The 14,141-nt window shown below is 29.6% G+C and overlaps 1 protein-coding gene across 1 annotated transcript in view; it reads left to right on the plus strand.

The window, feature by feature from the left end:
- LOC107450344 (Ubiquitin-specific protease 12/46) overlaps positions 1-14,141 on the plus strand; it is a 32,020-nt gene that overhangs the window by 15,989 nt on the left and 1,890 nt on the right. The window contains exons 4-8 of the mRNA XM_071187718.1: positions 713-861; positions 3,917-4,072; positions 9,659-9,819; positions 10,960-11,092; positions 12,331-12,474. Coding sequence (XP_071043819.1) covers positions 713-861; positions 3,917-4,072; positions 9,659-9,819; positions 10,960-11,092; positions 12,331-12,474 — 743 coding nt within the window. The remainder of the gene's footprint in view (positions 1-712; positions 862-3,916; positions 4,073-9,658; positions 9,820-10,959; positions 11,093-12,330; positions 12,475-14,141) is intronic.

Here is a 14,141-nt window from a genome sequence, read left to right on the forward strand (position 1 = left end):
TTGACATTTGTTACAGATTGCTGCTCTTTTGTAGCTAATGAGTTTGAATTCTGAGAGTTTCTCATTGTTTCAAGGACTATGGCTTTCTGAAAATAATGGCACTGGTTGTGGTTTTATTTTATTGTCTTCAATGGCATCATTTTACTTTTTTTAGATTTTGCAATCATTTTTTCAACCAACATCATACCACAAATTTCAATATTTTCATTAACTAATGCACAAATCTCAAACATGATGCTTGAGGTGTTTTTCTTGAACTGTAACAAATTCTCTTTTTCTTCTTCAACATTAACATCAGGAAGAGAAATAAATTCAAAGTTTTTTTTCTCTGAACATTAGCAAAATTTCTGAATGATAGACATGGGGAATCTATTAGTTTCAGAAACGATTGAAACAGGTGTTATTAACATTATAAGAATAGAATTGTTCAGTGCTTTATTTAAATTATATTGAAAGCTGTTTTAAGCTTTCTGGTTCGAAACAATGGTGATTCAAAATGATGTTATACAGTTTACTTTCCTGTAATTTCTTTGGAAATAAGTTGACTAAATGCTTGAAAGATTACGTATTTTTAGTGTTGACGACCTGGTCTGTTAATATAGTGTTAAATTTTTCTCTGAGTATTATAGGTATATACTCTGAGTATTATAAGTATATACTATTTTTATTTAAAGTGTATTGTTCAGAATTTAAATGATTCTCTTTTTTGCAGCAGAAAAACAGCAAGGAAATGTTAAAATGAGAATTGCAACCCAAAATGGTGAACAACAACAGCCAGCATCAAAGCCTGAACCAACTTGGGTTCATGATATATTCCAAGGAACACTGACAAATGAGACTAGATGTTTGAATTGTGAAACAGTGAGTACAGTTTTTTTTTAAATTCTTTGAAATCACACCCAATGTGCTTTTTCTAGGACAATACTAAGAATTCAATTTTACACAGGCATATTTTTTGACATAAACTAATATTATGTATTATTTTTTTAATTGCACAAAAAGCAGATTGTATCCAGGCTTATTGAACTTGTTCTGGCAAGTATTAATAATTAAATTAATTAATATTCTAGTAAATACGATGACAGACTGGCAACTGCTCTTAATTCTTAATATAAATCAAAATAATTTACTGTTTCCAGTAAATGATTATTTTCTTAGCTAAATTTTGAATTTATGCCTTGAAATTGATGAAAAGCGACTGTACACTCTTGCTATATACTGTTATCACTTTCTTGCAAGTGATTGATTACTTTAATCAAGTGTAGTAACTGACATATGAGCAACTTTGATATTTAGGAACCTTTGATATTTATGAACCCATACTGCCATTTAAGCAAATTATATGATAATTGGACAGAAATATGGGGATTTTCTTTCTGCCAAAATTATTCACAAAGCCATGAATGCAGAAATGGGCTTCATCGGAGAATCAAATGGATCTCACATTAATCTTGCTATTTTCAATCTTTTGATGCAAATCGTTCATGAAGAGGACTATTTGATTGATGGTACAAATATTAAGAGATTGACTACAAGCAATAGTCACAGCAATAGTCGGCGAAATTCTAACACTAGAAATCTTTGTTGTTCCATAGAATGCACTTTTGCACAGTAAACTTTAGCATATTCATACTCAATGATGATAGAGAGTGACTGAAAACTAGTAGTATCTGTATTGTTACAGTTGCTCGCAATGCCTCTTAGTGGTGAAATTTATAACTTTTTTTAACTATATGTATTTTTCTAAATTTATTGGTTTTCTAATAACAATGCAGCTAGAGGCACATTTTTATCTTAAACAGAGTCAATCCTTTATTGGACACCCTGTGTATATTTATATATATATATGCTAGTAAAATTTCTTAAAATTTAATTTCTCGAACTTAGGGGTCCACTAATTGTATGCATGATTCAGACATATAGCTTTATCTGCAGGATCCATTGCTTTAAACTACTGGGAATTCAGTCATTTTATGAAAAAATTACTCAATTAACAATTCTAAATTCAAATTTTAATGGTAATAAATTTAGAGGCCATATTTATTAATTTCAACAAATGCAATATTTTAAGATTTCTTTTCCCATTGTTTTTAGAAATGTAAAAATAAATACTTTAAGTAATTAATTGGATATTAAAATAAAATTTTTTTTGTTTTTTTTAACATTTTTTTGTGAAAAGGGAATCTTTTTTCAGTATTTTGAGATTTTTTAAAATTTTTTCAGGAAATGCGAAAATAGACTTCCTACTCGACATTGTTTCAGGAGAGTTGAAAATAAACTTTCTACTCGATCAATTATGTATTAAAATATGAAATTTTTTTAAATAATTTTCTTATATCGTAGAGTTTTATAGTTTCACGGTTTTATATTTCTTTCTCTTATCTGATTTTAAAAGAATTTGCAGTTATTGATTTGTCTCTTTTATCTGATTTTAAGAAGATTCAATTCCAATCAACAATACTGCAATAATATATTAGAAATTTTATGCAAAGAATTGTGGGATGCTTCACTAATAAATTGTTTTTGCACAAAATATTTAGCCACATATTTACCATGTTTTTATTTTGAGATTTTTGAAATCCACTTTAAAATTAATGAAGAAAGAAATCTTGAACTCTCAGGGATCTGTCTAGGTTTTTCTGAGAGGTACCTATTTTGTGAAAATATAGACATAATTTGTGAAAAATTGAAAATTATATTAAAAAATCAATACCAAAATATGGATTTATCGTTTCTTAAGGGATACAAAAATAAAATTATAAGAAAATGTATTTTGTGAAACTGCCGTTTTTTCTAAAGTTGAGTTTGTGAAACTACCATTTTTCCTAAAGTTGAATTTGTGAAGGTACCGCTAAACGGTAGTAAATTTGGCCTGGGCAGACCCCTGACTCTATTGCAAATTTTAAGTACAACTTCAATTTACCATTTATCTCACAACCTATATTCATTATGAACAATAGATAAAGGAAAACTACAAATGTGGATCAGCATAAAATAAAAATAAGGACTTTGAAGTATGAAAAGCAATAAAGAAGTAATGGACTTGAAAATTAAGAAATTTACAATAATCATAAAAAAATTATGTACACTTCAAAAATATTTATAAAGCAAAACAAAACTGAGGAAACACATTTATTTATTTTAAATATATAGAAATTTTGGTATGTACACACTTTTTTAATTTCAATACAAACAAATTTTTGACATTTGTTACAGATTGCTGCTCTTTTGTAGCTAATGAGTTTGAATTCTGAGAGTTTCTCATTGTTTCAAGGACTATGGCTTTCTGAAAATAATGGCACTGGTTGTGGTTTTATTTTATTGTCTTCAATAGCATAATTTTACTTTTTTTAGATTTTGCAATCATTTTTTCAACCAACATCATACCACAAATTTCAATATTTTCATTAACTAATGCACAAATCTCAAACATGATGCTTGAGGTGTTTTTCTTGAACTGTAACAAATTCTCTTTTTCTTCTTCAACATTAACATCAGGAAGAGAAATAAATTCAAAGTTTTTTTTCTCTGAACATTAGCAAAATTTCTGAATGATAGACATGGGGAATCTATTAGTTTCAGAAACGATTGAAACAGGTGTTATTAACATTATAAGAATAGAATTGTTCAGTGCTTTATTTAAATTATATTGAAAGCTGTTTTAAGCTTTCTGGTTCGAAACAATGGTGATTCAAAATGATGTTATACAGTTTACTTTCCTGTAATTTCTTTGGAAATAAGTTGACTAAATGCTTGAAAGCTTACGTATTTTTAGTGTTGACGACGTGGTCTGTTAATATAGTGTTAAATTTTTCTCTGAGTATTATAGGTTTTTTCATTATGGAAGTGTGGTTTTATTATTTCAGTTACTATTTTTATTTGAAGTGTATTGTTCAGAATTTAAATGATTCTCTTTTTTGCAGCAGAAAAACAGCAAGGAAATGTTAAAATGAGAATTGCAACCCAAAATGGTGAACAACAACAGCCAGCATCAAAGCCTGAACCAACTTGGGTTCATGATATATTCCAAGGAACACTGACAAATGAGACTAGATGTTTGAATTGTGAAACAGTGAGTACAGTTTTTTTTTAAATTCTTTGAAATCACACCCAATGTGCTTTTTCTAGGACAATACTAAGAATTCAATTTTACACAGGCATATTTTTTGACATAAACTAATATTATGTATTATTTTTTTAATTGCACAAAAAGCAGATTGTATCCAGGCTTATTGAACTTGTTCTGGCAAGTATTAATNTATATATATATGTATATATATATATGTATATATATATATATATATATATGTGTGTGTGCATGTATGTATGTATGTATGTATAAATAGCAATTGTATTTCAATACAAAAGTATTTTTTTACTTCAAAATTATTTACAGACATGAAAAAAAAAATTTCTTTCGTCAAAACTAATGATTTCTGCAATCAAAACAATAAATACAACTAAAAATCTATGCCAATATAGAAAATTTTTGAATTGCTCAAATTAAGAACACAGGAAGTATTTAGGAAGATTGGCTGGGATTGTTAAGAAAAATTAGAGATAAATTGAGAAAGGTACTGTCGTCGTTAAGGAGCCAAAAGTAAATGATCTGCATAAATTATAAAAATAGAAACTATTGGGTTATTTAAAATAGGCTGACTATTGCACATTATAGCAAAAATTTTTGCTGTAATATGTAATAGTAAGCTTATTCTAAGAAATGTCTATCATCATCATCATAGTTGGCCAGACAGCCCGATGTGAGCCAATGCCTTCCTCTGAAGATTTCTCCATAACGACTTCCGATTTATCTTTGATCTCCAATTGTTTCAATTAATTGCAAGAAAATCAGACTCCATCGAGTCAGCCTATCTCAACTGCAGCCTTCCCCGCTTTCTTGTTCCAGTGGTCTGAAAAGCAGTATCTTTTTTATTCAATTGTTATCACTCATTCGAATCACGTTGGGCCATCCAATTCATTCTATTTATTTTTATATATTTAATATCTGGTTGTTTATAAATCTTGTATAGTTCAAAGTCAAATCTCCTTCTCCAGTTATTTTCATTTATACCACCAAGTTACTCTCAAATGCTGTGATGCAATTTTCCTCCAGTTTTATCATTGTTCAAGCTTCAGAAGTGGCATGAGAAGAGTTTTGAAGATTAAGAACTTTGTTTTTCTAGAAAGAAACATAGATTTAATAAATCTTCTCAGTGTGGTGACTGGGTGTGAAAGAATAGTCCCAATGCAGCTCATTCATGTCGTAAAAGGTGACTAAAATGAGTACCCAGTGTCTGGGGGTAAAACCGGGCACCTTGCTTCTGTTGATTATATCAGGGGACTGGCCTTCCAGATTGGGGGTTGGGCATAGGGTTGATACCTCTATCCTGTAAAAACTTCTTGTTACGAATGTGTCTATATGAGAACGAATGTCTCTATATGAGAACTTATATAAAAAAAATTGTTTTAAAGTGACAGACCCATACAAAAAAGAGTAAAATTGCTAAACTACAACATAATACTATTAGTCAAGGAAGTAAGTATCCACTTCCTATCTCAAGATGAGAGTCTGCATTTTCATATAAAAAAAGTGTAAATTTTGTAAGAGATTGTCAATTATTCGTTCGGAATATTTCTTTTAAAATAACTAAGAATAACAAAAGACTATTTTCTGATGAAAGCAAATTCAACATCCATGTATCATATGGAAACCAAAAGTTTTGGAAAAAGCCCATAAAAAGATGAAATCGAAGAATATGAAAGGAACCGTAAAATACAGTTGTGGATAAATTTTAGTTTGGGGGTGCATGGCGGTACCTAGAGAAATGACATAATGAACCAGTGTAGTTATTTGAACATTTTGAAAGATAATTCACATCAAAGTCTTTCCAAATTACTGGAAAGAATCTTCCAGCAAGACAATTCAAAATATTCTTAATGAAATGTTCTGGAATGGCTGCGGCTGCTATATAATGTTTAGAAACAACAAAAAATCCCTTCACAGTCACCAGATCTTATTCCCTGGAGAATTTGTGAGATCACCTTGACTGACAAATTTGGAAACATGAAATGAAAAACAAGAATGATCTGATAAAGTCATTTTTGAGGAATGGTAGAATATACCACATTCTGTAACCCAAAACTTAGTTAATTCACTGTCATCAAGATTGAGAGCTGTAATGAACTCCAAAGGTTATCCTACAAAATACTAATTTAAAGTTTTTACAAAAGCGTTTACCTTAATTTCCATTTTTGTTTTATTTCGATTATTTACTTTTTTGTGATCTGAATTGCGTCTTATATTAAGTTAATGTTTGTCTGGAATTTTAAAATTGCATAATTATCCTTATTTTTAAATTCATTTTTGTATGCTGACATTAAAATAATACATCATATTTATTTTTTGATTCTTTATTTGATAAATGTTTCTAAAATTAATCTGGATACTGACTATTGTAGCTAAATGTATTTAATTAAAAAAACTTTTTAAGTGTTTATGTTCAATATTATGGAATAATTTGGACAATGGGTGAAAAATACTATTGTTAAATAAAAATAATTTAGTGTTTTATCTATATCTTCATTCTTTAAAAAACCATTATAAATATGCCTTTTTGAATTTAACGATTCTGTATGCAATATTTTTTTGAAATCTGACATTTTGGCATTTAGCATTCTTGTATTGAAAATTTTTTTCTCTATGTTTTGGGGTGAATGTGTCGTAGTGATATTATATTTCAGCGTATTTGTTAATTTAATTTACTTTCACCTAAAAGATTTAAGTAATGTGCCTCTATATTTAATTTGAATAAGATTTTAACCCTTTATATTTTAACCAAGTACTTCTAACAAACATTTCTCTCCTGTTATAATCTAAGCTTTTCTTTTTTGACTAATATTTATAATTTAAGCTTTTCCTTTTTGGCTAATATTTATAATTTAAGCTTTTCCTTTTTGGCTAATATTTTTCTTTAAAATTCAAAATTAGTCTGCCATCCCAAATCCTGAATAGTTAATGCCTTGCCATTTAGATATTTCCATGTTCATTTTCTAGCAACATTCAAAAATTTTTTTTTCAAGCTTTAAAAATAATTTGTTTTATGTTAGATTTAGATTTGAGATACATCTCTCTGCTTTCGCCTCCTTTCAAAAATAAAGCAGAAGGCCAAGCTGTTATTTCCTTATAAATTTATACTTAAATAAAATTGGATATTGTTATTTCATAAATTATTGTAGTTTTTGATCGGGGAACCTTTATTACAGCACAAACTTATAACTATATATTATTTCATTTTGCTGAGATAGTGCACTGGCTGTGAAGGGACAGTTTTAAGTAGGTCATAAAATTTCAGTTCTAAAGATACTAGTCCGACTGAAATCTTTACCCATGGCGGGTAAAGATATTTTACATTCATAAAAAATATAAATGATTATTAAAATCTTAACAGAGTAGTTACAGACCATGTCAACCGTCATCTATGAAAAGGTACCCCAGCGCACTGTGGCGAGACCTATATGCTGGTATCACTATAAATTCGGTACTAAAGCTAATAAATGCATTCCTCCTTGCAATTACGCTCAAAATTCGGAAAACTAATTGGACCCTCTGTTCATGCGACGGCAGATATAGGTCCTAGTCAAATTCGCCTATTTGTATACGACAGGTTCACCAACCGCCAGTTTCTTATAGACACCGGGGCTTCTGTTTCAGTTATTCCAAAAACACATATGCAGAAAAATTTGATTTCTAATAAATCTTTTGATATTTATGCTGCTAATGGTTCGAAAATTGCAGTTTACGGTCAGACAACATGTACTTTAGATTTCGGAATTTCCAGGCGATTTCAATGGAAATTTCTTGTCGCTGATGTTACTCAACCAATTTTAGGAGCGGATTTTCTTACCCATTTTAAATTGCTGGTTGATTTACAAAATAAAAAATTGATTGATTCCTTAACTTACACTGGTATTAAAGGGGAAATATTTCCTACTTTCTCTTAACAACTATTGCAGAAGATGCTGTTTGTCGAAAATTATTATTGCAGTACCCTCGCATATGTACGAATAACTTAACTTTCAACACTTCAACTCATGATGTTCAGCATCATATTCAAACCACAGGTCCTCCGGTGTTTGCAAAAGCTAGACGTTTGCCACCGGATAAACTTGCAGTCGCTAAAAAAGAATTTGATTATATGTTAAAAACCGGCTTATGCAGGCCTTCAAGTAGCCCATGGGCAAGTCCTATTCATATGGTGCCGAAGTCAAACGGCACTTGGAGAATATGCGGTGATTACAGACGGTTAAATTCTATTACAATACCAGACAGATACCCTCTCCCACACATTCATGATTTCGCTTATAGCCTAAATGACTCAAAAATTTATTCAAAGTTAGATTTTGTTCGAGCGTATCATCAGATCCCTGTCGCGGAAGCAGACATTGAAAAAACAGCTGTTATAACCCCTTTTGGCTTATTCGAATTCACTAAAATGATGTTTGGGCTCTGCAATGCAGGACAAACTTTCCAACGCTTCATGCATGTCGTTTTAAGGGGATTAGAATTTTGTTTCGTATACCTTGATGCCGTTTTAATTGCTTCCAAAACTTTAGAAGAACACTTAACTCACTTAAATACAGTTTTTAAACGTTTTGATGAATACGGAATTGTTTTGAATACCGAAAAATGTGTGTTTGGAAAATCAAAGTTAAAATTTTTTGGTTTTGAAGTGTCTCCCGATGGAATTGCTCCTTCACCTAGTAAAGTGTCCGCAATTACCGATTTCCCCCAACCTAAAACTGTATCGGAATTACGTAGATTTTTAGCAATGTTCAATTTTTACCATAGATTTATAGATCACGTCCGGCTCACCAATGTGGGGAGAGTAGTTATCGACCATGTCAACCGTGTCTATGAAAAGGTACCCCGACATAGAGTCGAGTTAACATGTCTTATATACTAGTGAATTGTATTGTAATTTTGTAGTGGTAGATACGCTACAGTATAGTATAAAAAACTATTTACTAATCAAAACCGTAAAAATGTGTAGAAACTTAAAAATCAAGTTTATTTGTTGCAAATATGGCTGTTTTAAAATTTCAGTGTTTCTAAAATTAATGGTGAAAGGTGGGCGGGTCAGCATTTTTTCTTCTAAATAGAAGAAATGCCTTTGCTAGATTTTGAAGCATTTTCACACACTGCTTCGCTGAAACTAATCAGCCTTAAATGGGGAGCTGGCAAGTTGAAGATTTGCCCTTTGTTTAAAGATGTTTAGTTTTTTTTAAAATTTTTTTATTATTTTTTTAATTGTGCTGTATCTTTTCTTTCTTTCTTCCTTCCTTTTAGTAATTCTCCTTTTGATACTTCTAAGTGCAAACATTTTTACAAACATTATGGAACTTTCAGCTTTTTATTTGGATTTTATTTAATGTTCATCATGGAAGCATAAAAAAAAACGTTAAACAATATTTTGCTAATTATTTTCCTTTAATTTAAAGATAGTTGAAGTAAATTTAGAATAATTTTCTAGCGAAAACTGTTTGAGAATATCTATGTCTTTCTTGCAAGATTTTTTATCTCATTTCATTTTAAGGTTTATTTCTCTAAAGTTTTTTGCTAAATTTTTTATTGTAATTTTTTTGATTATGTCAATTGTAGGTTAGCAGCAAAGATGAAGATTTTTTGGATCTCTCTGTTGATGTTAATCAGAACACTTCCATTACTCATTGTCTTCGTGGTTTTAGTAATACAGAAACTTTATGCAGTGAACACAAATATTATTGTGAAAATTGTTGTAGCAAACAAGAAGCTCAAAAAAGGTAAGATATTGAAATCAAATGTAAATTTCATCATTAAGGCAACAAAATTCATGCCACCTTTTTTCAGAAATAGCAACTAAAAAATTTTTTTCTCCAAAAATTGTACATTTATATAAATTTTTGATTTTAATGCAGTTTTTATTTTAAAAAACATTGAAACAATTATTTTTATTTGCCTTCCATTTTGAAAATTAGTGAAATGCATTTTTTATGGCCACATTTTTAGAGTTATTTTTAATATACATAGCAATTTTTTTACATGTATTTATTCAGATTTATTCTTTACAATAGACAGGGTAGGTATGATACATAAAAATAAAATAAACAATTTTCATCATGCACAGAAGTGGTAATAAATAAGTGGAAGTACAAAAAAGTGCTGTACAAAGTGGGATTAAAGAGTAAAGGAATTTGATGAGTTGATTACTTCATGAAAATAGCAGAGCAGTGTTTCTAGTTTTCTTGATATTTCTGATTAAATTTCCTGATCAACAATATTTTGTTCTAATTTGTAATTTTTTGTTCTGGTATTCCTGATTTTTATGTGCATTCGAACAGCCCATTTTTAATATGTAGAAGCATGAATTTTGAAATTTTTGATTTGACGATCTATTTATTTATTTAATGCTAGTAAAAATCACAAAATTTGATAATTCGAACTTAGGGATTGTTCACCAATTATCTGCATAATACAGGTGTATATCTTTACCTGCAGGATTCATTATTTCAAACTTTTTGAGAATTCAGTCATTTTATTAAAAAAAACTCTATCAGTAATTTTATCAAATTTCTTTGGTAATTCCTGAGTCGTGCACTTATTTGTTACTTTCTGCAAACTTGTTATTTTTACAATTTTCTTATTTATGAATCAGATCATGTATCCTAATGTAGATTTCTTTTTTTATGATTAAATATATTTTGAGATGAATTAAAAGAACTATTATTTTTCCTTTTCCCCCCTGAACACTCAGTAGTACAGTAATATAAACAGTAATATTTTGTTGTAATAGATAATTTTATTCTGTTTTAATTTTAGTTAAGTGTAGTCTTATGTATAAATCTTTCATATTTATGTCATAAATACTTAAGCTTTTTGTTTTTGATCATTGTTATGATAATTATAAATATTTTGCTTTTCAGAATGCGAGTTAAAAAATTACCCATGATTTTGGCTTTACATTTAAAACGATTTAAATATATGGAGCAGCAAAATCGGCATACAAAACTGTCCTATCGTGTAGTGTTTCCTTTGGAGTTGCGTCTTTTCAATACTGTAAGTATTTGTTTTCTTAAAGCTTTGATTCAGTTTTTTTTCAAATTGTGTTAATATGTTTTCCTTGTAAATATTGTGAAATGATGAATATTGTGATCTGAAAAAACTTAAAATAAAAGTTTTATTTTTTTTTAATTTTCAATATTACAAAATAAGATTCTAAGAATATTTAATGTCCCGTAGTGGACTGATCACCGAAGTCAGGCATCACTGGCTGCGGTCAGTGTGAGGGTAGGGGACCACTTGGATCAGTCTGCATAGGGACCGAGGGTGTGCGGTATTGGTCTTCGTTAAACTGTTCNTGCAGGTCGTCGGGCTATCGAAGCGGGGATGCCATCCCCTCTGCAGAGGATCAAAATTGTGATGGCATGTCTTCGGATCATCCTCAGGGATGTTTCCCAGGCCGTCGCCAATAGCCCATTGTGCAGCTCTAGTGCGACGTAAATGAACAACAACAACAACAACAACCGCAAGAATATTTAATTTAATAATATTATTAACTAAACTTTTTTTATCATATTTTTTATTTTTAAGATATAATTTTAACAGTAGATTTCTTGAATAAAGAGTAATTTTTCTTTTAATTTTAAATTATTTTTCACTTGGAAACTTTATATTTTAAAATTATTATGCATTTAATTATAAATGACGAATAATTTCTATAATTTGTTTCCTCTTTTGTGTAAATAAAATTAATATAAATATACTTACCCTTATATAGACTCACAAATATTGATAAAATTGTCCGTATGATTTTTTATAATTAGAGTCATTTTGCTTTCCAAAACCAACTAGCCCCAAAACAATTCTAGTTAAGAAATAGTTTATTCTATCTAATCAAAGAATGAAACTAATTTACCTAACATAAAAGACAAAAGTAAGTCAGTAACATTTAAAATAATAAATTAAAATAGAAAAGCGTCTAAAGCAGTTAAATCCAAATTTGTTTTATTTTAATTTATGAAGTCAGAAAAACAATTCTACCAGAAAGCAAAAATTATGAAAATTTAAAGATATGTGTGTTAGCAGGACAGCACTTCTTCTGGGGACACACTGTGTGTTGACAGGCAGTGTGTCACCTGATTAAGTGCTAACACACATACCTTTAAATTTTTATAATTTTTGTTTTCTGGTAGAATTATTTTTCTGACTTTATAAATTAGTTAATTCTATGTAACTATTATAAAATTTTTTAATGTGCAGCTTATTTGTTAATTATTTCTGAATTTCTTCTCCAGTCAGATGATGCTTACAATCCAGACAGACTATATGATTTAGTGGCTGTTGTTATTCACTGTGGGAGTGGTCCAAATAGAGGACATTACATTTCTATTGTGAAAAGTCATGGACTTTGGCTCTTGTTTGATGATGATATTGTAGATGTAAGTATCCTTTTTCATATTATTACTTTTCAACTTGAGTTGATTGTTACACATTATATTAAATCAAATTTATATTAAAAATAAAATTTTGGAAAAAAAATTTAATACTATGTGTATTAGGGATGCATAGCTGCTAACTCTACCGGATTTTCCAGTTACCTACTGGATTTTACCAGTCTTTTTCCTGGTCTAAGTAGTTTTTGTACTTTTTTAAAAGAAAGCTCTAAATGATATAGGGATTTACACAAATTCTATTTAGTACTATTCAACAAGTTTTAATTAAAGTATCAGTATTTTTAGGGGAACATCCCTCATAAAAGTATGTTTACTTTCCTTTACCATCACATTTAGGTGTAAGGACGATTATTTTATTGCAGTGTTCCCCAACCCCCGGTCCACGGACCGGCACCGGTCCGTGGATCAAATGGTACCGGGCCGCCAAATAATTGAAATTGAATTTAAATTCCTGGGTTTATACCCCAAATTAAAAATACCTGTGTTCCATTAAAATTTTATTAATTTAAAAAAAGTGGCCCCCGAAGGTAGTGACATAAATTTCTTAATATTTGTAATGTATCATTGTCTCCGATTACCCCCAGATGGAACCGTCTCATTGTGAAGAAACGAGCTCAGGGTTAACATTGATTTAACGTTCTAGTAAGTTAAAATGTTAAATCACTTTATACTTATTTTTTGGTATATCAGTATTTTATTTTGAAGGCATGTTTAAATACAATTAAATTGATTTAATAATACAAAATAATCTAAAATATAAACAATCAACGCCCCCCCCCCCATCGGGCCGCAGTTAAATTATCAAACGATGACAGGTCCGCGGTGATAAAAAGGTTGGGGAACACTGTTTTATTGTATTCAATCAAAGTATGAAATTGATTTAAGCAATTATTAAGAAAAAAAAACTTTGAGAAAAAAACTTACAAATAATAAGTCAAAATGGAAAAGCTCTAAAAGCAGTTAAAACCAAATTTGTCTTATGTAAACAATTTAAATAAAAAGTTAGAAACCAAAAACAAGCAAAAACAATTTTCTGAAGATTTGCATGTTAGCAAAAACAGCACTTCATCAGGTCTTCATCATGTCTGCTATCACACTGGAGCCTTCTGTAGTCAGTGGATAAACCAAAAACTGACTATGCCCTGAGGACCCATAATGGAAAAACTAAATAAGAAAAATGAATAAAAAATTCAAATATTGAAGTAAATTTGATAAAAATTCAACGATACAAAAAAAAAGTCAAAAGTAAAATATAAATGGCCAGATCTGAGAAAATAAAATATAAATGGCCAGATCTTTAAAAATTTACTGCTGACCCCTTTCAAAAACCTTAAAATAGAGAGTAAAAACTTTCAATAATTAAAAAATCCAATAAAGTGCGACCATTTAAATTCTTCAGGAACAAAAAATCCTAAATTTCTTCGCATAGGCCTATTTATGCAGGCTTCAACATCGGCCAAATAAGTTGAATTTCTTTAATATATATTGAATTAAATTATTATTACAATAATTAAAAAAAATTACAGTACAGAACCCGTTATCCGGAAATCAGAAAACCGGAAAACCAAAAAACCGGAACGAAATCCGATAAATTTTCCCGCCATTTTTTAAAAAAAACTTTTTTTTCCTCATAAGATTTTAGGATTTTCCTT

This window comes from Parasteatoda tepidariorum, chromosome X1 (assembly GCF_043381705.1).
Source record: "Parasteatoda tepidariorum isolate YZ-2023 chromosome X1, CAS_Ptep_4.0, whole genome shotgun sequence".
Lineage (NCBI taxonomy): Eukaryota > Metazoa > Arthropoda > Arachnida > Araneae > Theridiidae > Parasteatoda > Parasteatoda tepidariorum.